Source organism: Numida meleagris, chromosome 4 (assembly GCF_002078875.1).
Source record: "Numida meleagris isolate 19003 breed g44 Domestic line chromosome 4, NumMel1.0, whole genome shotgun sequence".
In the NCBI taxonomy this organism is placed as follows: domain Eukaryota; kingdom Metazoa; phylum Chordata; class Aves; order Galliformes; family Numididae; genus Numida; species Numida meleagris.
Window position 1 is genome coordinate 43,613,590 of NC_034412.1, and position 27,349 is coordinate 43,640,938.

The following is a 27,349-nucleotide window of genomic DNA, read 5'->3' on the forward strand; positions in this document are numbered from 1 at the left end:
TTGAGTTGCCACTGCAGTGAAGAAGCATGGCTTTTAATGCTAATTGACACATGTATCTCCAGTAGGTACAAAACTTACAGGGTCTCTACGGTTATCCAGATAATAAGGCTTGTTTGTGGTGCCAGTCCTTTGTCAAATTCTATCTGGACCTCTGTTCATTTCACTGTGTGAAATGTGAACACTTGGTTGCTCTTTCATGTTGAACTGTTTTCTTGTAGCAGTAAAAAAGTACGGAGAAGACATCTTTCCAATTAATGTTATGAATGCGCTTCTGCTAAAGATGAATACGGTGAATTAATGTGTGGATGGGCATTAATTTCCCATTCAACTGAAGGAAAGGAAGCTGAGTGAATCTAACTTCTGTGATATTGAAACAAATGCTGACCTTTTACCTCCTTTTTTCATTCTTCCTTTACTCTTTGGAATTCTCTTATTCCAACAGTTTAATAGGTCAAGTCTCTCAACTCCACCCACCGCTGATTTCCAACTGTATGATCTACAGTCTTTTTTTTTTTTTTAAAAGTATTCAAGATAGTAAAGTAGTTTTTATTTTCCCCGCAGCAATCTGCGGTATGCACAGGGACTACTGCTGCTGGCTGTCAAATGCATTTTTCCAAAACCTCCTTTCCTACTCTGCAGTTTGGCAATCATTTTCTTTTCTTCAAGCTGAAATTTCAAATTATTCATCTGGAATTTAGAGCAACAGAACACCATGAAAAGAGCCCCATGATAACATAGCAATGAATTCTTACAGAATACTTGGTGGCTGTGAATTTTCACAGTAACTGACACGTCCTTTCCTGTGAATGTGGATGAAAGACTTGGAATATTGTGTACCCTGTTACAAAATCTGCTGGGGCTTGCAGAGGTTGCTTTATGTTGAGACATTATCAGATATGATACTCAGGGAAACTTATTTGTTGGTGTTTCGGTGTTTTTTTTCTCCGTGTGTGTTTTCTTCAGGGTTTTTTTGTGTTCTGTGTTTGCTTTTTGTGTTCTGTTTGGAAGCCAGGAAATATCAGGGAACATCTCATTTACACTTGTTCTGTACCCTCCCTCCAATCCTTTCCTAGGTATCTGCCTATCATCTTTTTAGGAAAAAGAGCACTGGACGCAAATATAGTAGTTTGGGGTCTGACCTAGTGTGCCAAAGTTTATGGTTTGAAAGGCCATTGATTTTTTTGGTAATAATCTATTGCCATAAGTTGTTACCGGAGCATCGTATCTTGGAGATTCTGATCCAGCTTCTTACGTGGTTATTGTAGGTTGGTGGGTTTTTGTTTGTTTGTTTTTTCAAGAATTGAGAATCCTGCTCTTCTGACATAAAGTTTCCAACCTTTTCAGTTTACTCCTGTACTCATGCTGTTGTCTTATGGCTTGGGCAACTCTCCATGTATGTTTGTTCATGGATATGACTCTGTCACTGCTGAATGAGTACACTCACTCAGCTCTCAATTATTTTAGGAATGTATTGTCTTTATTTAGTCACCAATAAATCTCTCCCCTTCACTCTGATTGTTAAAAACTGATCCTTTGAAGAAAGACAAGGGAGTCAATATGCCACTTTCTACCAGTACACATTTTCCCAGTCATCCTGGCCCAGGTGCTTTTCTCAGCTGTAAGGAATATTGCAGTGGATGCAAGAGCGTTTGCAAGAAGAATCTTTTTTTCCTTTTTCCTCTGTCTGAATCCAAAAAGTGACAAAAGTGTCCTAAGAAATCAGCTAATCACATCAGTGAGTTTGCAGCACCACAAGAATTTGAAACTTTGCTAGAACATCTGTTTCCTGTGACAGATGCGGTTGATTGAAGCAAACTTTGAGAAAACAGCTACACCTCCTTAGCAGTAAGAATTCAGCAGACTGGAGATCAGGCTGCCTGTTAAATGGAAAAGTTTATTTTTTTGTAAAGGCACAGTACAGCCACCTGTGTACTATTAGTGTGTGGAAATTAGTCATTTGTCTGGTATAGCTTTTGGTCTGACAAATTCCTGGAGGTAATAAAACAATCCTCATTTTTGTGGGTTTTTAAGTCTTCTCTTCTGTCTTCCCCCACAAATGCCATGCACATGCCTCTCTTAACCATTCTGGTTTTGTACTGTTGGCTGAATTTGCTTGTATCGACTTCTAGAGATATTTTTTTCCTATTTACCAAAGGAATTTCTGAGGGAGGAATTGAGTTATCCTTTTTTCTTCCTTTCCTACGCTTCTGTACCTTCAAGTTCCAAATCTAAACCCAGTATTGGATTAATCCTTATATTCTTTCAGTTCTTCATTTCTAGAGTGGAGGAATACAGGTTACCCCCTTTCGTGACTACTTATTTTCTTTGAACCAGGAATAAAGAGGCAGTGATTAAATCAACAAGTTTGATTTTATATTAGTGTGCAGTCCTCTCACTTGAACATAATCCTTTCTTAAAAGTTTGATTGAGTAGATTATAACTGAGTAGCTTTGCTGGTATGGAAGCTAATAAAGAAGGAGAATTAAAAATGAAGCCTATTTCTTGAAAAAGTACTGTTAGGTGTAAAGATATCATATCTTTCTTTTTTCTCTTGCCTGTGAAGTGTTTCTTTTGCAGGTAAATTCCTGCTGCTTCTCTCTGTTTTTCCTGTTAGCGGAGAGAAGAAGCTTAAAACTATTTTTAGGAAAAGTAGAAGCTGAAGATGATTGATATCCCTTCAGATCTTCAGGTCGCTTTTTGAAGTGGATGTCAGACTTTGTGCTTTTACTGAATGCCTCCTACCATATCTGCCTTGGGCAAAGGAATAATTTGCTTCACCACAGTTTAAAGTTGCCATCATGACCATGCTGTGATGAACAAGGTGTTTCATACCGCACAACTTGGATGTAAGACCTTTAGGTCAGTGGTATAGCAGCTGTTGGTATCAAACCTACTATGCCTCTGTTTTCCTCTTTTTTTTTTTGTCCTTTGTTGGTTGGTTTTTGCTATTTTTTAAAATCATATTATTGTCTTCTTTCTTCCCGCCTCCTGTTAAAGAATGCTGAAGCCCCTCCACTTTAAGAGCTCATACTGTAATTAAGACACTGGTTAGTCTGTTGAAAAACAAGCTTCCAGGTAATGAGTAAAAACTTTCGGAATCAGTACAGACTTTGCTCCCTATGTTTGATGACCTAAATGTCCTTCTTGTTTAGGATTATGTTTTTGATTTTTTTTTTTCTTTTTATTGTTGTGTTTTTGGTGCTTTTTTTTTCCTTGAAGGATCGACATACCTGATGCCTGGAGGCAACTTCAAGACTGCACCTTCTGCACTTCTAGAAACTTGCTTCAGTGCTCACATTGGCCATAGAAACTGTGAAACTAGAGGATAGCCTAGCCTCCTGTGAGGCAGGGAACCTCACTGGAGCTTGGTTGTTCTTGGGAGGAGAGTTTGCAGCAGGGAGATGGATCTCTTGTGCTCAGCAATAGCAATTCGGGTTTTTAGTTGTCAAGCCCTTTGCAATTAAATGCAAATCTCCTGGGTAAAAGGCACAAACAATGTGTTCTACTTAATTAATGAAACTAGAACTAGTTAATAGGAAACAGCACTATGAAAAGCTTGTTATACAGAATTCTTTTTCTTCTGGGGAAGTGTACTTGCTTCAGCTTGACATGATGTACTTGACTGAACACTTGTCCCTAGGAGGATAGCGTTGAGAATGTAAGACTGAGAAACCTATATAAGGCAAAATACTCATCATTCATGTGTTGATTATCAGTGCAGTGCCATAGAGGATTTATGGCAAATAACAAAGAATCCAAAACCAGTATTTTCATGGCTTTGCCTAGTTCCTATTTTTAAGAATTGTAAAAGAACGGGGAGAATAAATAGGTAGCTGAGGCCTCCTAGTGCCAACAGCAGATACTGCACTTCTCAGGTGCAGAGCTGCACTTTTTTTTTTTCTTAATGTATCTGCAAAGAAACTCCATTTAGGCTGACATATCCCATCAAGTGCTAATTGTTCATATGAAGTGGCTCCTTACTGAAAATTTGAGTTGTTCATCCATTACTTTTTGCAGTAACAGTTTTGCAAAGTTGCACAAAAGTAAGAAAGAGGATTTGATTTGCAACTGTTATTGGTAATATATGTGGTGCAAACAAAATGACAGAAAAACTGAAAGCCTGCAGTGTAGATTTTTACCATGGTTATGTCTTTGTCTATGTCGTTGTTCTGACTGTGGGAAACACTTCATAGCTAACAGCTTCTAGTGTTGTGATGTATTGTGTAAATTGAGGGTAAGAGGGAGGGGGGAAAAAAGTGCCAGCAAGGAAGGTGTGAGGTGGTTGTGGGGTTTTGTTTTGTTTTCGTGATCATTAGCAATGTGGTTTTCGTTGAATTGTGAAGACCTTGAGAATCACTTCCAAATGCTATGAACCAAGTAACAGTAGTGTGGATATATGTTAGGATAGATTTCTCTTGTGCTTAAAATTTAACTGAAAAGTATGTGTTCACAGCTAGTGAGAAGTACTACAGAGTTTTTCTTCTAGGAAAGGGGTAAAGACCAGAGAACAACTCCATGCAAGCTGGCTGCAGGATCTTAATAGCCTATTTTTAACATAGAGCTTCTCAGCATTTTTGTGTTGCAGTAGCCTGTGAGTGTTTCTTGAACTTGAGGCTTTTGTCAAAATACAGCTATTTGCTCTAATGATAAAATTTTGGCTTTCGGACAGTAGTGAATAGCTGATTATGAAATACAAATTGACTTTGGTCTCAGGTAAACTAAGTTAGCTTCCCGCTCCCTCCACTCTGTAATGCACCTCTTCATTTTGCTGTTGTGCACATTTTTTATATTCTTCTCTTTTGTTTTCAGTTCCTCAAGAATTTTATGCATTGCATATGAGGTTTTGCAAGGTTTGCAATATATGAACAAACATGGAATGGTCCACCGAGCACTCTCCCCTCGCAATATTCTTTTGGATCGAAAGGTACAGCTACATGAATGAACTTATTTTGTTTTTCCCTCTTACTGACAAGAAGTAGCATGCTGTGTCATATTTGGAGACACAACTGTGGCAGCCCTTCTGATGAGGGTGAGTGAGGCAACTCTATATATGGGAAAAGCGTAGGGGTTTTTACTAGTTTTCCCCTTTTTCCTACATTTCAAGTGTATTTCAGATTTGTCTCTGTTCCCAGTTTTTTCTATCACAAACCATGCTTTTCATCCTTCTTAAAGCAGAGATCGAAGTCTCCTTGATTGTCAGCATTATAGTTACAAGGTCTTCCTAATTTTTTAATAGGTATATATTTTTTTACAAGCTAGTTTGCTGTTCCCTGTTAGTTCCCGGTGTTTCATGGTGATCTGAAACGTCACTTTCAAATATCAACGTATTTCTTTGGCCGTGTTAAATTATTAAAATGGCAGTCTGTCAATTCTGTCACAGACTGCTGGGTTGGCAGGGTGGAATAAAGGTTCCCCTCATAAAAGATGAGAAAAGTAATAGCTGCTGTTTCAGTCAGGGTCATCACTGTATCTGAACTGACAGCTAAAGAGCTTAGCCTATGTGAAAAGCCCCTCTCTCCTTCCCCATCTTACTTGCTTTAAATAGAATAGCTAGATCTTCCCCTTGGAAAGCAGAAAGAAAAGAAGAGAAAGGAAGTGAGGAACGCTTATTAATATGGTCTTGTATAAATTACTTGTAAAGAAATGAAAATCATAATAATGTGCTAACAAGCAAAAGTACTAATGATTTTAAGATAGTCCTAAAATCAGTAAAAGAATGAAAGGGGTCGTGAAGCCATAAAATTCCGAGTTTTTTCCCTGCCGAATTGCTTGCTCACATAGCCTTTACTGTTGCACCATCTGCAGGCTGGCTGAACAGAGTTCAAAATACAGCAGAAACATCAGTTTAAACTCTGTGCCATTTTTAATATTTTGGTTTTGGTGTTACTCTTCTGCCTTCACAGAATAAAATTGAACACCTGCAAAATGTGTTTGGTTGAAATATGTGTGGATACAGTTAAGGAGAGCAAGATAATAATGAGTTGACGGTACAGACTGGTGGAGGAGCCAGGCTGGCTAAATGGAAGAAGTGAGAGAATAGCAGGGCTGCTTAATGAATTCACAGATTCAAACAAGATTGCAAGAAGATTTCAAACAGGAACAATATTCTATAGAATATTTAAGCTTTTTAAATTTACTGGGAATATATTGTATCTTTCAAAGTTCTGACTTGCTTATGTGCTCCAGAGTGATTACTTAATGCACATGGAAACTAAAAGCATTAGAAATAAGCACCTTACTAACTTGCAGTGGAGTTCTGCTTAAAATATAAAACAAAAACGTAAAAGGCTGACTTTTTATGAGTGTCTGTCTCTACAGCTAATGCAGTTTGCATGAAAGTGATTCTTCTAAAAGGCTTAAGTACAGGTTCCTGTTATCTCAGATACTGTTGCTCTTGATTTTTTTTTTTTTAGATTTTTTTTGTTTGTTTTTAATTATTATTCTCTTTTTCAGGGACACGTCAAGTTGGCCAAATTTGGACTCTACCATATGACTGCTCAGGGTGTTGATGTTGATTTTCCTGTCGGGTAAGAATGCAGCTGCATAGTATAAACATACTAGGGATGTATTTGTTTGGATGCACAAATGTAGTAGTGATGTTTTCCTTCAAATCTTGCTTTCAGATTTTATTTTTTATTTTTAAAAGTATCATCATGAGTGGTTGAAGAAATAAATGATATTTTAGAATGATTTAGCAGCAGGTAGAATTTGTAACGCTTTTAGTTTGGTTTTGGTTTTTTTTGCTAATTCAAAAATTATTTGATGGCAATGATGATAATGGAGGAGAACAATGGATCTAGGATACATTTATTAAATGTACTAGTGATGAAATTCAGTATACATTTACTCTGAGATACACAGATATACTACTTTGAAAATTGTTGATACTTCCTCTTATAAAAGACCTAGTAATTAAAATTTGACCTTTTGTGTGCTAGACACTCATGCAGTTGGGAGTGAAAGTGCTTCAGTGTTCATGTTTTGTCTAAACAGAACAATTTGCATTTTGGTATGATTTCTAGTTTCTCAGAACGCAAAATAATTTTGATTACTGTATCTGAATGGTAGGGTTTTAGACAGATTATTACTTAATGTTACTGCATCTTTCTAGGTACCCATCTTATCTGGCACCTGAAGTAATTGCACAGGGAATAGTCAAACCAAGTGATCATACTCAGTGTGAGAAGCCTCTGCCTTCTGGCCCTAAATCAGATCTCTGGTCTCTTGGCATAATACTATTTGAACTTTGTGTGGTATGTAAGAGGATGATTTTCTTGATTGTGACTCTTCGGGAATAGTTACGTTAACATTTCGCCTGTCACTTGACTCCAAATATCAGGCTACGTTAGCATTCCTAACGGACCAGTACTGGTGGTGGTGGTTCAAGTTACTGCATGCATGTCGTCTTGGTATGAGTAAAGGCGTTACCATGCAGGGCATCTGCCTGTTAAGCCACAATGATGCAATTGCAAGGTCTAATTTTTAGTGAGTAGTAGCTTCCAAACCAAGAAGTCTCTCTAGATATGTATTTTTAGTTGTTTTAATTATATTGCAAGCATAAAGTAACCATTGGTTTCAAGCCCTCATTCTCTTTGAAAAGAATGAGAAATTAATAAAGTTCCTTTACTGTGAGAGCAGTACTTCTATCTTATTACCAGAGCCTAAAGATCTTCGGAAGGGAATTAAAGGCATATTTGGAAAATGGTGATTTGGCTTTCGAAGTTGGAATAAATTAAGCCATTAAATTCCAATTAAGTTGGAAAAAATTAAGCCATCTTCACTACTTCTGCATGTTTAATTGCACTTTTTCATTCAATTACATCATTCTAGACAGAAACAAGATCTGGCAAATACCTTAGTACTAATATATAGTCTCATTATATAATTAAATCATCTGACTATTACATGATCGAGAGCATGTTTTATGTACTGAATGCATCAGGATGCTGGAAATGGTCTTTTGAATATTCTGTGCTTTTGTAAACTCTCACAGTGTTCGTAGATCACTTGTTATTACTCCTTGAAAAAGTACATTTTCTTAAAATCCACTAATGACATTTTTTGGAACATTTTAGAAACAATGCATAGATTATTTTTTGTATGTACTGTGCCATACAAGCTGTGACTATTACTACGTAATGAGCATAAACATCACCTTTGTTCATTATCATGTTGGAAAAAATAGTTTTTGAAAGCCTGTTGCAGAATACACTTGTAGGTTTGCTAAGGGAACTTGGGGCTTAGTCATGCCCATTTCTTGTTTGGTTTGCATTTGTTCCAGGTAAGAGATACTATAAATTATACTTTTTTCTTTACGATAGCATGAAACTGTATCTGGTATATTTTATGTAAATAATGTTTTATGTTCTAATATAGTTTCTTGAAGTCTTCCAAAATTCATTTTAGAAGGTTATTTCACTGTCAGTGTGTATAGGTGGATGTGTATGCTATCTAAATATTTTGATGTAGTAGTATTGATTTTTTTTATTTATTTCATTTGATCATATTATTCATTTAGGGGAGAAAATTGTTCCAGACTTTGAAGATAGCAGAAATATTAAAATTTGTAATTACATTAGGTAAGTAACGCAAAACCAATTTATTTTTTAGTTTCTGGGCAGTGCTATAACTAGAGCTATGCAAACTAGTCAGCTTGTGGTGCTCAGACCTAAGGCACTTTACCTTTTGTCTGCTTTCATCTCTGGAATTCAAAATACATTTGAAAAACAGTTGCTTGCCTAGGGAGGGGGCAGAGATGGGTGCCAGAAGAGCCAGAAGAGTGTTTGAGTATGGACAAGATATGGAAAAGCATGCTCAGGTAATTTTGTCAGTTACTTGCTGTTCTATGTTCCAGGCATCTTTGAAATGAGTTAGGAATTGTGTAACGCTAGAGAAAACTGTCCCTGCAGTAGCAGTGATTGTGATCCCAAGCAGAGAAAATCAGGAGTCAGGCAGGAAAACAGAAAATAAAAAAAGAACTGAGAAGCATAATTCTAGGATCTAGACTTTTGTTTTTGGCTTCATCTACAAACTGGAAAAGCATTAAGGCAAAATTTGAAGTCTGAAGTAATGTAACTGAGTCTGGAATTGGGACTATTTTGTGGCATTTAAAATTTGATTTGATATGGATGTTACGGATAAGCCACGAGGGAGGAAAGTTCAGAATTTGAAGCTTTATGCGTAAGTTATTGAGTTTATCCAGAAGAAAGAGCGATACTTCTAAAGTTAGTTACCGTCAGTACAAGTATCTTTTTCACTGAGCAGTGAGTACTTGGTGCTGAAATTTTCACTGTTTTGCTGTGCAGTTTATTAGCAAAGCTTTCTGAAGGGTTTGAATCTTCTTCAAGTTGAGTGCAAGTCATTATTAACCTTCATCCACTGAAAAATGTTCATATACTGACTTGAGAATTATTTCTCAATAATGTGTTGAAAATAAGTTGTGAAGTACTGCCAGTACAATATGCAAGTAGCAAATAAATATAAGTGCTTTGAGCTTCTATATGCAGGTATTTTTAATTATTTATTTTTTAGTAAGTAAAAGACTGAACTTATTTGGCACTCAGAATTACTAAGCCTGCCAAAAAGACTTTCGCTGTAAAGTCAGATTCACTACTTAACTTTCCTGGACTTCAGTTTTATTTCTGCATAGGGGATAATATGATTTTCATTTCTAGTTTTGAGAGTTCACCTTCAGTTGATATGGCAATGTCAGTTAAAAAAACAAGCAAACAACAAAATGTTCCGTTTTAAGGTGGGGTTTCATCTGATGTCCTGCTCAAATGGTATCACTTTTTTTCATGTTCCTTAACTTTTTTACTGCTGTTTGTTTTTTCAAAGGCTGCGTAGATGATATTGTAACTGTATTAGCTGAAGAACACGGTTGCCTTGATATTATTAAGGTTTGTGAAACTAGTTTACTCTTCCATGTTATCTTATCCAAAACTCATTATTATTGTTGTGTTGCATAGGATTTCATACGTACGTAGGAAATATATAATATCGAGATATATATCTATTATATTTATTTCATATATGCAATATATATATTAATATATGAGAAATATCTTTGTTTACTCTTGTTCCTATGTAAATAAACTTTTATTTCAACTATGAAATAGATAATCTGTTTTCATAGTGATTTATATGAATATATTAATATTATAATTAGTAAGAATAGTAAAGTATAAATAAGTAAAAACAATTGCAATATTGTAATTATATACACATACACGTATTTTATGAAACCAAACTTGTTTAATCACTTGAATGTATTGCAGTACATTGCAACTGCATATATAAGATCCTTTCAAGTAGCCAGTGCCAGTAATGCTCATTCTCTCCTAATGTTACTGTCAGTTGAAGTTTTAATACTTACTGGATTGTTCAGTTCATTGCTTTCAAAGGCAAGCTTGTATATTAAAAGCTGAGTTAAGTGACGTGCTGAATTAGGGCGGTAATGAGCAGACCTTCTCCATATTTTTCTTATATTCCAGGATCTTTCTGAAAATATCATGACGCTGCTGAAAAAATGCCTTACATTCCAACCTTCTAAGAGGTAAGTATTCAATCCAAATGCTTAATAAACTCTATTAGGATAAGAAGACCAGTTGCTAAACATTATTTTGGAATACCAATGGCTTCTGCTATCTATAATAGATAGCTATTTGGTTTTATTACTTTGCAGTATTTGAAAGAAATGGTTTTGGAAAAAAAGGATCTAATGTACAAATCTTTGAGATTGATGCAGAATACTTTTGTGGGAAAGCTCTTCAGTCATGTTCAGTTTAAGATTTCCCAGCTTTAGTGGTTCTGTTTCTGGATGATTGTGAGAGTTAGGATTTCCTTCAAATCTATTCTTTCAAAGTACTTTTTCATTACAGCAGTCAACCACAGTTTTCTTCTGAAAGCTGTAGTAGGCTTCTGTTCTTCAACTGGGGCTTTGCATTTTTTTTTCTGTATTTCCTTATATACAAAGCAATTATTTTCTCTTAGTTTCACATGAGATATCAAGTTGGGGTGTAAACAGACTGCAGTGTTTTACAAGTTATGAATTGAACAAAATTACTAGGTTTTTTTGCAAAAAAAAAATCTGAAGTTTGACATAACTTACTAGCATTTGTTACTGGGACTGTTTCTTACTGAAAGCAAGCACTTCTTGGAAGTACTTTACTCTTAATGTTGTATTGTCTTTATTTAAGGCCAACTCCAGAGGAACTGATGCATGACAGTTTGTTCAGTGAAGTGTCTTTGGCATACCCTCCCTTTCACAAACCTGCTGGACTGTTCTCATCCTCTCCAAGGTGTGCTAACTTAACGCTACCTGAAGACATAAGTCAGTTATGCAAAGGTAAAAGCAGATAGTGGGAGGAATGTCGTTAGTTGGGGAAGGAAAATAAAATATTTTTGCATTTTCTTTGAATGTGTTGTAAACTACTGCATGGTATAATACTCCATTCTCATAGTAGGTTGTTTAATGGGCAAAGGTAGAACCAAACATTTAGAGATTGTGTTCAAGTCAGAGGATGGTATCTTGATTTTTGTGCTTTGACCTCAAGAAATAAACAGTTACTGTTAGTATTTGAGTTTACCTTGAGATACCAGTATCATCACCTGCCTTTGTAATTTGGATGTGTAAAAGATACTGGTTTTTTTTGTTGTTTTTTTTTTCCTTCCTCAATATACTGCATTGTCAATTGAAAGCTGAATTCTGTTGAGTGATAGCATGAGATTATTTTTGGAAGTATAGGCAAACTAAATCCTTATGAAAGAGGTCATATTATTGAATAAAAGATTGTTACATTGTTTTGAGTTTAAAACTACAGTATGCTCAAAGTTTTTTAATTCCTCATCAACTTTTTTGTATGAACTCTCAGATACCTACGTACTTAGAAAATCTCATTATACAATTTCTGGGTCTGAGATTTTATATCATCTTAGAATGTATATGATGCATGAAGGAAAGACATTGTAACTACTTAGTATGAGTCATTAGTTTCTTGATTGTGCTCTTAGCACTGTTGTGAACAAAATAGCGTGGGCTTTTTGTTTGTTTGAAAAAAGATATACAGAAAGCAGAAGGCCATCCTTCAACTTATTTATCTGATTAGTTCTATTTTCTGGCATCAAGGCAAACTGCAGAAGTACTTTTTTTTTTCTTTCTTTCTGACGCTCTCTGTAAACCTTCCTGCAAAGAGAAGATCACATTTGCCTCTAACTTCACGTTATGGTCTAGGACCTCTCAAGAGTAGTAACTTTTCTTCAGCAGAAGAAGTTTGGAGTGATAAGAAGAATCTTCTGTTTAGAGTGAGAAGAAGAAATACAAGATGCCTAAAAAGCTGTAACTAATTTTTTTTGTGTTTTTTTTTTTCCTGGTAGATGAAGATAATGATTACCTAGCAGAAAGATCAATTGAAGAGGTTTATTATCTCTGGTGTCTGGCTGGAGGAGACTTAGAGAAAGAACTTGTCAACAAGGAAATAATTCGATCAAAACCACCTGTCTGCACACTTCCCAAGTAAGAAAAAAGAAGCACTTTAAGGGAAGGAGGATGTATGGAGAATTGATTCTGAGATAATGTTTTGACTTGGTTTTTGGTTTCAACACCTGTGTATATTTTAAAAACACTTAAAACAGCATTCTTGAACAGCAGGAAATCATTTCACATCACGTCTTAACCATTTTAAGCATTATTTGAACACCTCATGTTTGTTACTTACCTGCATTTCACATTGCTTTCTGAAATTCGAAAAAAAAAAAAAATAGGTGAAGTGCAAAAGAATGAACTGGAAGATCCTAAATTTAGCATCCTTTCCAACATCATTAAGTTTTGATTTAAAAAAAAAAAGTCTCACTGGGCTTGAGCACTATGTATTAATAGTAATTCATTCTGTAGCAAATTCTCACACTTGGAGAGAATTCACACTCTGCTCTCACAGAGCAGCAGCGCTGAGTGGTTGGTTCATTTCTTCATCAATCAGCTGATTTATATTTGTGTGTGTGTTTTTTCCCTTTCTTTTAAATATGTAGTCTTAAGAATTGTAGTGCTGTTACGTAATTACTACTTTTATGTTCCTGCTGCACATGTTGCAATTTGATGCAACATTTTTAATATTATGATGCCTTAATCCTCCAATCTGATTTTAACAAACAGAATTATGTGTTTATATAAATCTGTTTGCTGAATCTGGGATTTAAAATCACATGAAAACACCTGGAGTGCAGCATCTTGGGGCAGAAAAAACAGTCAGAGCTCGATCTTAAGTGGTAACATGATAGCAAAAGTAGTGTGACATTTTGAGGTACTGCCTGCTTCTGTACACTTAGGTGAAAGCTTGCGTTTCTGAATTCTGTGGGGAGAACAGTTTTAGTTATATAAGTATTAAGAAGATGAGGTGTCCATTAAAAAATGCAGTCTTACTCTGTCTTCTAAGTCATGCTGAGAATGTTAGCTTAACTTCTAGAAATCAATTTGCTGTCTACTTTAAAATATCACCAGACAATTTGTATGTACTCTTTTTTTGGCTGCATTTGTTAGTCCTTTTGATTGAAACAGAACAGGTCTGGGTTGAATTTTTGCACTTTTTTTTTTTTGTGGGAAACGGCTTTTAAATGACAGTGCTGTTTTATTTTTGGTTCTCATATTAAGTGGCATAGTCTGTGCCAGCTTGAGAAATAAAAGGGAATATTAATCTCATATCTCATTAGTCTTCCTTTGTGTGCAAACTAGAGTTGTGGAAAATCTGAAATGTGCCTTTTTAAGCAGAAGCTGTTTGAATAATTTAAGATGATTGTACATTCCCTTGATAGCAGGTTTCATGCCTTGCAGAATCAATGCATTGTACTTCTAAGAGATAGTGTTTTGTTTTAAAGAAGAAACTGATTGATGTAAGATATTTATTTTTCTTTTCCTAACTCAAATCTTATGTTATAAAATGACCTGAATTTTATTTTTTTCCTCCGTTTTGAAGCTTTGTGTTAGAAGATGGTGAAAGCTTTGGGCAAGGACGAGATAGAAGTTCCCTTCTAGATGACACAACTGTGACTTTGTCTCTGTGCCAGCTCCGAAATGTAAGTAAAATTCTGTGCACAGGTGCTTATGTCCTTGCTGTGGAAACATTTGTTTAAAGGGAATATGAAACAGCAGCTCCTGCTGCTGTTCCTACAAAAGGACAGTGTTATTGATTCTCAGAAAAAACTTCCTGGTGTTTGAGGTCAATTCTGATTTGCGCCATCAAATTGCATTTCCTGTAAAAGCTTACTAAATTTGATTAATCTTCCCCTCCCCTCCATCCCCATATTTTTACTACCTTCTTTTTTCTGGTGAAACCACAGTGCTTTGGTAGTACCTCATATTCCGCATGATTGCTAAACTACTTGGCACAGTGAGTGTCTTCTTTCATTCTTTTATTCCTGTAGGTGGCTCACAGTATTCAAAAGAAAGAATGGCTCAATTCAGTTGCAGCTTCTTAAGATCTTAATCCTTGGAGCTGAATGCCAAACTTTCAGTAGTTTAATGCTAAGCTTTGGAATATATAGCTATTAGTTTGTGTTTTAGATTACGCAACACCTATTTTAAAGGTAATACACACCACAGCTTCTACTTCTGTTCCCATAGAAGGGCAGCTTTTACAGCTTTATTTTAAACTTTTTAATCTGTAATTTTTGATACCACTGCCTATGTGTATAAATGCAACAGCAAATAAGTGCATGCTGAGTTTTTATTTTGGGGAGGATACAAGTGAGAACCTTACAATATTAGATGAAATAAGTTTTTTAACTTATGCAACTCTTCAAACAGCTTTCATGGAGCAGAGCGTGATGCTTGAAATCAAAAGAGGATCAGGTCTGAACGAACCAAAAGTGAACTGTTCTGTCACTCCCAGGTGGAGCAGCCTGTGTGCTGTATGCCTTTAATTTAGAAATTGAACAGCAAAGCAGAGCACTGCAGGAAGGATAATATTAAACATTAATCACGGTGCAGCAAAGGTATCTGAAAACTTCAGGCAAGAGTCCAGGTACACTTGTCTGTCACCTTTTCAGAGAGCGTCTGTAATTCTGTGCAGCTTTCAAATGCTGATACTAAAAGGAACTCAAATTTGCATAATTCTTGAACTGATTAAAAAAAGTAAAACCAAGTTCTGTAGTTGCAGCTACTTAGATAGCAAGTCCATGTAGAAGAACAAGGGAAAGAAAAAAAAAATGGTAATACTGTTGATCAATTAATTCATGGCCCATAGAAGCTTTTTAGTGTGTGTGAAAATAGGCTTTGTGCATGAGACAAGAGGGTTCTCTTCAGATGGAAGACATTCCACAAAGTCTTAAGAAAACAAAAGAAAATAGCCTGTACTAGGAAAACTTTCCAGTATTAAAGGTTGTACGTTTGACTGAGAACTGAGCTAGTGCTTAGGTGTCAGGGCACACTATTAAACTTAGAAGTGAATTGTGAATGAATTGTTTTCAGATTCCACTAAATATTTTCACATGAATTCTGAGCAGTATTCTGATAATGAATTGTCTTTATTCTTCATTTCAGAGACTGAAAGATGTCGGTGGGGAAGCATTTTATCCATTACTTGAAGACGAGTAAGTGTGTGTAAATTTGTAGTGTTAGTTTTGAGTAGCACAATGCACAGCTAAACAGCTGTGTTCCATCAGCAAACCTTACATGTCCTTGTTTAGCTCTTAAACTCAGTGGGAGCTGATAGGTGCTTTGCACTGGTGAACTTAGGGCCCTGAATCCAAACTGAAGTTTTTAACCTTTTTTCCTGTCCTGGGAATCAGCTGGTTCTGCTGTATATTTAAAATGATCCATTTATACTTGCTTCTGACTCAAAAATGCATTGCTGAATATTTATTTTGCACAATGAATTGTATATTTTGCTCTTTACTGCTACTATCCTAATTCTTTTTCCAGCCAGTCAACTTTACCTCATTCAAATAGTAGTAGTGAGCTGTCTGCCGCTGCCAATCTACCTCTGATCATCCGGGAGAGGGACACAGAGTATCAGCTAAACAGAATTGTTCTGTTTGACAGGCTGTTGAAGGTATGAGATCTCTCTGGTGCTGGTTAATTGGATTTGGTCTGCTAATTAGAGGATATTTGAAGGACAAAATAATTGAAAAAGGAAGCAGAGGTGCAAGCAACCACATTGGAGAGGGGGGAGAAAACTTAGAGAAGTGTAAGAGAGTAAACATATGAGAGCTGCTGCTAATACCGGTTATTTACTGAAGAAACTAATTCTGTATCCTTTATTTCTAAATGATTTATTATAGGTATAAATATACCAGCATCATTTCTGCATTTCCAAGCAGTAAGGTGCTTGAAAACAATACCACTATTTACTGTAACGATGCCATGATGTAAACGTGGGTTTTATACTAAGGGGGGAAAAGTACCAAACCCTAATTTACATGTATGCACAGAGATTAATTCTTGGTTAGGAATGAAAGAGGGCTGATATGTTAATAGGTGCAGTACTTAGGGAGGCATAAGCTAGAAATGTCAAAACAAAGTTGGGTATATATTATGATAAGAAATATGTAATGAGAAAAAACACACAAGTTTTAATGATTTGGATTGCTACATTTATATACTGAATATATACCAAAGCATATTAATGCATTTGTGTGAGCAGTGGATATTTCAATACCTAACAGTCATCTGCCATCTAGGTCTTAGTTAGGAATAGTTAGGAATGAACCTTGCTTGATACAAAACTTGCATTCACTGTCAATCTGACAGAATTTTTCCTTTGTGGAAACCACCTTCCCAAAGTTGGGATTATATTTGTTTCCATTACGTGGTAATCTTTTTGCTATTAATCTCTTCTTTTTGAAGGCCTACCCATACAAGAAAAACCAAATCTGGAAAGAAGCTAGAGTTGATATCCCTCCTCTCCTGAGAGGCATAACCTGGGCTGCTTTGTTGGGTGTTGAGGTAAGGGTGATTGAAGGCTATTTGCAGAAATCCCAGTATTGACTGAGGAAGGAATTGGGTAGGAAGAGAATGGATGGGGAAGCTGGAAAGAAACTCAAGTTTTGGTATTAGAATTAGTGCAAATTTAAACAAAGGGATGCATGAAATCATATGAACTAAAACAACATTCAGACTCATTCTTGATTCTAACATTGTTTGGTTCCAAAGAATATTGGCTTTGAATGCCTTTATATTTAATTTTGATTATGGGATGGAAAAATAGTGCGCATACAACAAAATTTTGCTAGGATGTTTAAATACAACTGCTGGTTAACTTTTTGTTTTGGTTTTTTTTTTTTTAATTATTTTTGACAAATGCAGTTACAATCCTTCTGCCCCAATAAGCAAAAGCTGGGTGAAACAGAGTGAAACGCAGCAAATGTATTTTATTTCACCTACTATCTGATACATATCTTCCAAAGATTGGAGAAAAAAAATAAACGAACAGTAATCCTTCTGGACAATGGACTAGAAAGGATTGTCCTAGAAACTGTCCTAGAAATGGGGACACCTCGGAGAGATTACTTGACAACCCAGCTTTTTCATCTGTTCTGCTTGCAGTCTTCAGTAGTGTAGTAAAGAGGTTCTTATAGATAACACATCCTGAGTTTCAGGATGTAGCTTATCATATCATATGACAAAAAAAAAAGCTGTAAGGGAAAGAGTAACTGGTGGTTGAGAGCCACCTCCCTGGCCCTTGGGAGGTGAGTGAATTCACTTACTTCATCAACTTAGCATCTGTACAATGAGGGTAGTCCATAACATTAGCATGCACTTGTTTGAATACTTGCCTTGGTATTTAGGCAAGTCCTGGCTATTTAAGAGCAGTATATGTTGGCAGTATCAATATTATTTAATAGGCAGCCTTTACACAGATGATGCTGAAAGCAACTTGACAGTGGCAGAGGTATATTTTGAATTTAAATGGGAAGTTTCAGTTAACTTAAAAATGGAAAACTGGATCAAGTATATTCCTTCCTTTATAAACCAGAGAGAATGACTGAAGATAATGAGAATACCACAGAAAGTTCTATATATTCTGAATTACACTAGAATAAAGAAGTTTTTGTTACAATTCAGCAGTGAGAAACTTTCTGTGTTTGGGAAATACAGTATAATATATTTTCAGAAAAAAGTTGATAGCTAGAACATTCGATAAAAATAGCTTTTGTATATTGGAATGTACATTACAATATCCCTTTACATTATTAAGGGACTTCTAATTTAAAATATTCTTCCACATTTAGGGTGCCATTCAAGCAAAATATGATGCCATTGATAAAGACACACCGATTCCTACAGACAGACAAGTAAGACTTGCAGTTTTTACCAAGTAAAAGTAATGCGAAGATCTTTTCAACCAGCGGGTATCGTTTTGTCTATTACAGCAAATGTGGCTGATAATACTAGAAGGTTTCCACTGCTCTCTAAGCTTCCTCATGCTGTTGCAGGAATCTTGCAGAACAGATAGGGACCATTAGTTTAACTCAAAGAAGGTTATAACCCTGGTGAGCAAAAATCTTCTTTTACTTCAGAATCATGTTTCTGCTGCAACAGCGAACAGTATAATGAACAGTATTACTGATGTGTTGTTAAAAGTTGTGTTTTTATCAAGTCTTTTTTGTGCCTCTTGGACCTGATGCCAGATAGTGTCAAGTACCCTGACATTCTGTAGCAGTAAGATGAGCTGTAGAGAAATAGGTTCTTGAGCAATTAAATTCTCCAGTAAGTATTACCAAATGTAAATAATCATTGCAAGGAACAGCTGTTCCATCAGATGGGTGACTTAAATAGATTCCACCAAGTTTTCTGAGGTCTCTGATTATATTATCCTTTAGAAAAAAGCGATGCTTGCTCCTGAAATGAGCCCAGAAGTTCAGTTAGAAAATACTATATTTGTAATCTGTTTTTTTTGTTTGTTTTTAGAATATAAATCTGCTTTTATTTGTTTAAAAGCCCTCATCTAAAGCAGCTGTTAGTGCCCTGTCCCATTTCAGTTACTGATCTGAGAGTGATGGGAGAAACAGGTTGTGATTTTGATGATGATCTGACTTAAGTTGTCTGGCTAACTTTCACCACTTCCACCTCTACTATTACACAATCTCTGCAGTACTATTTCATTTACCCTGGTTTCTCTTCATATTGTGTACTTGGCTGTGATACAGATTGAAGTTGATATTCCTCGTTGCCATCAGTATGATGAATTGCTGTCATCACCAGAGGGTCATGCAAAGTTTAGACGTGTATTGAAGGCCTGGGTTGTTTCTCATCCTGATTTGGTATACTGGCAAGGTGAGTTGCAGTAGTTAGTGAGGTTAGGTAATGAATAGGAAAGCTATGGCTAAAGAAAAAAAAAATTATTTGGAGGGCTTTCCTTCCTTTTGAAGAATGAATCTGTGAGTTACTGCAAATTTAGCTCCTAATAATTTATATTTAATTCGTAATGCCAAATTGACTGCCTCTTTCGTATGCTCTTCAGAAATTTTGATCACTTCATTAAAAAAAACTGTCTGTTTCTTACTGCTCATCAGTTCAAAGGAAATGCTGCAGTATTTACTGGGCAATTTCATAGGACTGTAAATTGGATTTCTTGAAAAGCATGACAGAATAGTCAGTTCATCACTATCATTTTGACAATTTTAAATCCTCTTTGTTTTCGTGCGTTCATTTCACACTTCTCAGCATTACGTGTGAAGCCTGGTATTGCAGGTATTATAAAAGCACGCAAAATTTCACTGTTAAATTATTGTGTTGAATAAGACAAATTCATTAAATGAGATCTTTATGATGTCTCTTCATGACTTTTCCCTCTTTAGGTCTTGATTCCCTTTGTGCACCATTCCTATACTTGAATTTTAACAATGAAGGTGAGTACCTTTCTCTGCTGGGAGTAGGGGGGCAGTCAATCTTTTAATCTAGTTGTCCGCAGATATTTGTACACCCACATATAGGTGAAAACTTTCTTTAACTACAGGGGAATTTTAAAGCTCTTGCTGCCATGAGTCAAAAGAAATGATCACAAATTGCCATAGAAAAACAAGAAGTGCATATCTGGTCCTTGTGCTTCTCAGTGAAGCTCTGGATTCGCCTTTTTTAATGTGAATGTATTCTTTGTTAACCTATCATAACCATTAACCGTACAGATGAGCATTATTCAGAAAAGCTGATGTTGGTCTCAAATGCCTAAAAGCTAATCAGACCGGCTTTGGACTGTGATTTTTTTCAGAACAGACCTAGTCCAACTTTCTGCTTTCTCATACCCAACTTCTTCGTAACACGTGTGGGTGAGAGCTAGTTTCTCAGGACACTAACTCTTATTGTGTGCCTACTGTGCACCTTTACATATTTCCGTCAGCAGGTTTTTTCTTGCTCTCTAACACATACATATGGTTTGATTCTGTAACCTGTTTTTTTTCCTATTGAATCAAAACATAATAGTGAAAAATGCAGTTCCTTGTGTCCTGGTTTACTAATTTAATTGAATACATCGACTCAGATAATTAAATGGTGATTTCAATGCCAGAAAAGTTGCAAACTGGAATTCATTTATCATGTGGTATTTCACTTTTGCTATAAATATGATGCTTTGTTTATCATTTTGGAAATGATAAACAATTTATGACAAGTTATATTCTATCTCTTACTAAGACTTCTTGTTAAATCAGTGGTCTGGCCGCATGCCTGTGAGTTGTATTAAAACAGGTAGACTGTCTCTCAGCCAAATTCCCAGAAATTAGTGAAGGGGTAAACATTATGCTTTGACCCTCTAATCTCTACATGATATGTGTACGAGGAGCTGCTGAGATATATTTTAATAGTATTCCACTGTTTTTTTTCTTGTGAATTCTATGTTCTTCAGACTCTGAGCTGAAGGAGACCATATGAGAGTCTCATGGGGTGTAAACCAGGTGTAAGTTCTATGGGAGAAAACAGAAGAATGCAACAATGCAGTTGTCTGAAACTGTATCTTCTAAAACTTTGTTCCTTCAGGGACCTTCTTTTTTGATACAAACTTCGCTATGGCTTTGCCACTAAGAATTATGGAAAGAAATTGGGGAAAAAAGAGCATCCAACCAGATTTGTTTTGATTACTTAAGTGATAGTAGAAACTTTTAAAATTCATTAAAGAGCATTGTACACTTCCTGTGTTCCTTTACTGTCATTTTTCTTTATAGATTGATTTTAAAATGTGTGCCTTTTGCTTAATAATAAACACTTTTAGATGTTCTTGTATTTCTACCTCTGCATCCCTTTTTCTAATTTTTTTTCAGCTCTGGCATATGCCTGCATGTCTGCTTTTATACCCAAGTATTTGTATAACTTCTTTCTGAAGGATAATTCTCACGTTATCCAAGGTAAGTGCCTTTAATTTTTTATCTCTTCTAAGAGAGGTAGAATTAAGTCTGCATTTATAAATACACTTTTTCAAGTGGCTATAAGTTAGGAACACAATTCATGCTATAGAAATATTCACCTATGTCTTTCAGAAAGTTTACTTGAGATAAAAAAAAAAAAAGCAACTGTGCAAGAAAAATGAGAACAAGATAACAGTGGGCTGGGAACAATGCTAGCTACAAAGCAGTGTGGAAAAAAGGCTCCATGTCGTTTCCAAGTTAAGAATCAACTGATTATGTAAAGTTGTAAGATGAGGAAAAGATCTTTCCAGTCTAAGTGATAAAAACTTAACACTGATGTGATTAAAATCATACTGTTACAGGAGCTACCTTTACAATGAGGGACAGTAAAGAGCAGGAACAGTACAAACTAGAAACTCCTCAGAAAATAGTATTCAGTGATTTAGAGACTTGAGAAGAATTTCTTACTGAACAGAATACCAGACAGGATTTGGATATCCATGAGGAAAAATGTTGCATAGTTGGGTCTTCAACATCTATGCAGGCGTCTCAGAGAAATTAAAACAATAGCTGGGAGGTAAATGTCTGTTCCACCTAAAAATTAATTGTAAATTTCAAGGAGACACAATGAAGGAATTGTCTACAACTATTAAGCCACCTTACTACTGTCCATGTTGATTAGGTAATTTGTCTTGTAAGCGATTTTTAAGAACAGAAAGAATCGGTTTGAAAAGCATTTGACAGTAGAATGTTATCAAATAGTGGATTTCAGAAATTCTCTTTTGTATGTAACTTGTGAAACTTCTTAACTTAGACACAGTGTCTGCTATTTCTTTGTCTCTAAAAAGAAAAAGGAAATTAAGAACCGACAATCAAATATTGTTAGACATAAAAGCAGTTAACATTGTGTAGCAGAGAGAGAGCTAACATGAGGAGTGAACATAAGAGGCTTTCTATATGGGAGACTACAGATGAGACACTTGTGGTTTAAGCCGGTAGATGGCTAAGCACCACGCAGTTGTTCACTCAGTCGTCACCTTTCTAGTGGGAAGGGGGAGAGAATTGGGGAGGAAAAAAATAAGAAATAGGTAGAACTCATAGGTTGAGATAAAACTATTTGCTAAGATAGAAAGAAGAAAAACTGTAGTTATAGTCATAACTGTTATCCTTTGTATAGTGTATATATATATACGTATGTATATGAAGGTATATAACAAGTGATGCACGTGCAATTGCTCATCATCTCCCAGCTGATACCCAGGTAGCCCCCTGAGCAGTGGAAGAGAATGAGGTGAAATCCTACTCCCTTCAAAACTCCTTCTGCATGATGTTATGTGGTATGGAATATCCCTTTGGCCAGTTTAGGTCAGCTGTCCTAATTCTGTTCCCTCCCAGCTCCTTGGGCTCTTCAGTGAGAATGGCCGTGGCTCTGTACAATGCTGCTTAGCAGCAACTATAAACATTGGTGTGTTACCAGCACTGCCTTTTTCCTAGTACCGAAACATTGCATTGTACCAGACTCTGAAAAAAGCAATTCTATCCCAGCTGAAACTAAGACAGACATTATGAACTGACTATATAAAATAAGGAATATTTTGGAAAAGTGATTCAAAAGAACTTGTTTCCCCCAACAACTTGTTGGGGAAAGAGTCTGAAGATGAAAAGAGTAAGTGTATTATATCAGACGGTCCTTTGGTGCCAACCACTTCAGACATTAAGATTAATAACTTGGTAAGGGCTTTTCTCAAGGGAGTGTGTTCTTACATAAAGTAACAATTTTGCTCTCCAGAGGTTCCCTGCTGCTGCTCCCAAGGGGCTTTACAAAAATATCAGCTGATGTGAGAAGTACAGTTCAGTAGGATTCTGTAAACTAAATTAGTACAGGCATTTCCGGGTCACTTTGCAGCATCTGTTGTCATCAAGGACTCAGGCAAACTGGAGCTTGTATGATTCTTTCAGTATTCTGATTTAATCCTTTCTTAGGACTTCTGTCAAACAGCAAAGTATAAACACAATTGAAGGGAATTTTTTGTAATAATGTTCCACCTTTACTGGGTTGAAAGAAAGTGTCAGGAATGCGTCACTTGATTGTTTACTGCAATTTTAGCTTCTTAGCTGCTTTATTTCTTCTGGATAGGGGCTGAGAGAAGGAATTGTTTGAACTACAGAGTTCAAAATACTCGTATCTGAGCCAGTCCTAAACAGTGAAGATATGTGTTGTTTTCCTAAGCATATCAGATGTATTTTCTCACATGATATAGAAGGCAAGAGCAGCCAAAGGTGTTTGGATATAGAACGCTCAGTTATGCAAAGCAAGGCAGCAAAAAAAACCCAAAACTTCTCTAATGAAATTTCAGCTGACAGCACTTGGCTGGATCCAAGTGATAATGTTTTTGTGAAGGCTTCTGTGTCTTGATAGACACCTTAAAATACCATATAATCCCACACGGTAATTATATTTCATGGGACAGGCTAGTAAAATAAAGATGGTATTTATCGGCCTTGTAATATAGCTATAAAGAATGATCATGAGTATGAATTTTCATGTTAAAATAAATGTGCTTCTGGCAAACTAGTTGTGAAGTCGTTTTCATCAGTGCGTAGCTAAATGTGCAGGATTGTGTAGAATTACTGGTTTGCTATACTTGATACAAGGTGTGCCTTACAGATGCAAGGTTTTTTAATTATTTTATTTAGGGTCAACATGTGCTGTGGTATGCATTTAAGATACAGATTCCGTAACTCACATGCACATAAATAATAATTTCATTGTCTAGAGACTGAGATAACATACTGGAGAGAGATGTAAGTAGCTCTGAAGTAGTCTGGCCTTGGTGTCACAGAACTTAGCGTGGGTCTGTTTACCCACTTAACTGCACAGCAAGATGCTGCCAGGACATCTACGTATGACAAAGTATCAAAGGGAAGAGGCTGGCACTCCTGAGATGCCTGATTCCCAAGGCAGTAATACCTTAGAGGTTCAGTATACTGTGGCTTTATCTTTCCAACCTAAAGCAAGTTAAGCGGATGTAAAATTCTGAAGGAGGTTCAAGGGGTCCTAATGTTTACTGCAACTTCCTTGAAGACTTGGGCATCTTTTTCCGTCGAGTATAATTTGCAGTAGGTCTGTGACTTGTTTCCCTTGTGTTCTTACAACAAGAATATTGTTTGTCAGTCCTTTTGAGATAGAATCTCAGCTTTTAACGTTTCTAATTCTAATATAATTATTCTACAGAATGTTTGTTCTTAACTTTGTATGTTGAAAACTGGAGCAGGGTAACATTCCGTGTCTGTCTTCCTTCACTCAACTTGCTGTCTGGGCCCTGATTACTCTGTGCTTGAGAGCACAGAGAAAAAGAAAATGCAGTCTATTACAAAGTTGCAGTGACTCTTCATCTTCTTTCTAACAAGGCATATGACAATATGAACAAAACTAAGAGAGGGCTAGAACAAATAGAGAAGTCTGTCGGTGTCTCTGTTCTGTTGTCTGTTTATGTTCCAATTAAAAGCAAGTGTTAATTAGACAACTTAATGAAATTGTACCCTTCAGCATAATGTGCTGTGCTGAAGATCTATTACATTTCACCTTTTACCATAAGTATTTTCTCTTCTATTCCAGAAAAGACAAGTTAAGAGGTTACAGATGATGCAAGCGCTACCTTAAAACCTCATTGACTTCTAGATTACAAAATTTAGCTATTGAAAATAAATATGATTGTTGCAATCAAGGAGCATTTCACTCAGATTGGGTCTTAAAAATTCTTGAAATGTTCGTGTTCTAACTTGCTTCCATCAGTATCTTGTGGCTCGTATTCGTATGAAAAGTCTTAAATTTTGCTTTTCAAGTATAAATCACAACCTGATTATGAATCAAGCAAATCATTGCTGAAATTACAAACTGAGAAAGAATAAGGAAAATGAAAGAAATGTTCCTTGCTCTGTTTTGAATATGATAGTGACTAGGAGGACAGTAGTGGTATTCATTTGCTGTTTTATTTTGTGTTTTAAAAATTAAAACAAAAAAACATCATGTTCTTTCTTTTCTACAGCTACTATACAAAACAACGAGATGTGCTGGCTTGTGTTTTTGACAATGACCTTGAATTTGCTTATTATTTCAGAGTACCTAACGGTGTTTTCTCAGATGATTGCATTCCATGATCCAGAGCTGAGCAACCACCTTAATGAAATTGGTTTTATTCCTGATGTAAGTGCTGAGCATTCTTATAAATATTGTTCAAAGTAAAAGAAGGAAAAATTAGGAGAGTTAGGATGAGATGCTTTTCAAAACTGTCTTGGCAGCAGTTTATCTGGAGATTTGCTTATTAATGAGATTTTCTGGATATGCTGTTAAAATGGTTGTTTTGATTATTGTTTTAGATACCTCGGTCCTTACCCTTTTGTTGACATGGTACACACAATAAAATACTGCTAATAAGTTGTTTCAACTTAGATTGATCTTAAAATATATATGAAGTTTGTTTTTAAATTTTGGAGTAGTATACAAAAAAGAATGTGGCTGAGAAAGGCTAATAGAAATTTTTCTACCATCTAATTAAATGCTGTTGATTAACCCAAAGCACACATTAATTTGCAAATAATACAACAAGCGTGTGCCAGTGATGGTTAATCTGTAAATATGTCAGATTCTGGAAAATGCTTAGCAATTATTTGTTGTAAACTGTCAGAAACATTGGGCAAGAGCATAGCTTGTATGCAAGTTTTATCCCTTCATTGTAAGTCTGCAAGATGGAGAACAATGAAAACTGCTGTCATATCCAAAATGTAGAAGAGAGCTATAATGAAAAAAATAAAACAAGGCCTTCTCTGTATTATGGGGCCCCACTTTTATCTATTGCCATAAACAGGGAAACTTTTTTGTCCTTTGTTTACAGTGATGTGTAGTCTAGAAAGCCAACATAATACTCTCTCAGGTGGGAAGGCCAAGCCTATGAAAATCATTTGTCGCATGCAATTAATTCCTGGGTGTTTGCTTGTCTTCAGAAAGGGCAGATAGTCATTAGAACTGTTTACAAAGTATCTAATGGAAAAAAAATATACCTTTCACTTGTAAAGCTATTCTTAATGTGATAATGTTTATACTATAAATGTGAAAAAAGGTACTGTGGCATTAAAAGAAGCAAAAGTAAAACAGTGTATTGCGATATAATTTGAGATGTTTAGAAGCTATGTGTTTTGCTCATAATCCACACCTGAAGAGGAAAGGGCTGAAGATGAGAGGAAGGTGGAGGGATGGGAGGGTTTCACATTTTAGTCTTTCACATGTTGAAAACCTAAAAATTTGAGGATAAGATGAAGGACATGGGTAGCACGAGCGTTTAAGTTCCTGGGGGAGTATCAAGTTTGCAGCATCACCATGTAAATGCACCTAATATTTATTTGCTCTAATAAGCTCTCAAAATGCAAGTCAGGTGGAATAGTTAAAAAACACTTTTTTTTATATATTTTAGATTTTGTTTTATGCTAGTCATTGGACAGCATGTAGTCAAACATGAGCCTTGTCTCTTAAGTGTTACAGCCTAGAAGAGGATATGAGTAGGTAATTCAGCAAATAATTACAAAACAGGAGTATGTTTAAAAAAAAAAAAGAAGAACTTTGCATTTGAATACCAATGCTAATTCTAAAATTAACACTAACCTCTGAAGAGGAGTTGTCCTTTCTAAATCCTGTCAATAAAAAGAAAAGTTGTTTTGCCTTCCAGATTAGTGGGAGAGGTTTTATTTTTTGTACGTCTAACAGCACAGGATCCATCAAGGTGAAGGATATGCACTTTAATAATGAGATCTGAACCAGAGTTCTGCGCTTGAGTACTAATCCTATCAAAGTAAATTCTGATTAATCTTTCATCATCGAAACACAGGCTCCTTCTACAGGAAAGATTGTGTTTCCTGGCACCCTTCCCATTCGCTTTGGGTCATGTTGCTCTCAGAATATTGAACACTGCTGAAACTCCAATAATTGTGAATATTGTCAGCTGATGTGGTGCCTGGATTAAGT

General features: G+C 35.9%; 1 protein-coding gene across 29 annotated transcripts in view; it reads left to right on the forward strand.

Annotated features, from left to right (window-relative positions):
• Positions 1–27,349, forward strand: part of TBCK (TBC1 domain containing kinase) — a 119,190-nt gene that overhangs the window by 19,609 nt on the left and 72,232 nt on the right. For all 29 annotated transcript variants that reach the window (XR_002438673.1, XR_002438669.1, XR_002438668.1 and 26 more), the window contains exons 4-20: positions 4,810–4,924; positions 6,454–6,527; positions 7,112–7,253; positions 8,519–8,579; positions 9,838–9,899; positions 10,494–10,555; positions 11,199–11,347; positions 12,376–12,514; positions 13,968–14,067; positions 15,533–15,582; positions 15,914–16,043; positions 16,838–16,936; positions 18,223–18,285; positions 19,141–19,267; positions 19,792–19,842; positions 21,247–21,330; positions 25,452–25,537. Coding sequence is in view for 1 of the 29 variants with exons in the window: in XM_021396811.1 (XP_021252486.1) it covers positions 4,810–4,924; positions 6,454–6,527; positions 7,112–7,253; positions 8,519–8,579; positions 9,838–9,899; positions 10,494–10,555; positions 11,199–11,347; positions 12,376–12,514; positions 13,968–14,067; positions 15,533–15,582; positions 15,914–16,043; positions 16,838–16,936; positions 18,223–18,285; positions 19,141–19,267; positions 19,792–19,842; positions 21,247–21,330; positions 25,452–25,537 (1,594 nt within the window). In the remaining 28 variants the exon portion in view is untranslated. The remainder of the gene's footprint in view (positions 1–4,809; positions 4,925–6,453; positions 6,528–7,111; positions 7,254–8,518; positions 8,580–9,837; positions 9,900–10,493; positions 10,556–11,198; positions 11,348–12,375; positions 12,515–13,967; positions 14,068–15,532; positions 15,583–15,913; positions 16,044–16,837; positions 16,937–18,222; positions 18,286–19,140; positions 19,268–19,791; positions 19,843–21,246; positions 21,331–25,451; positions 25,538–27,349) is intronic.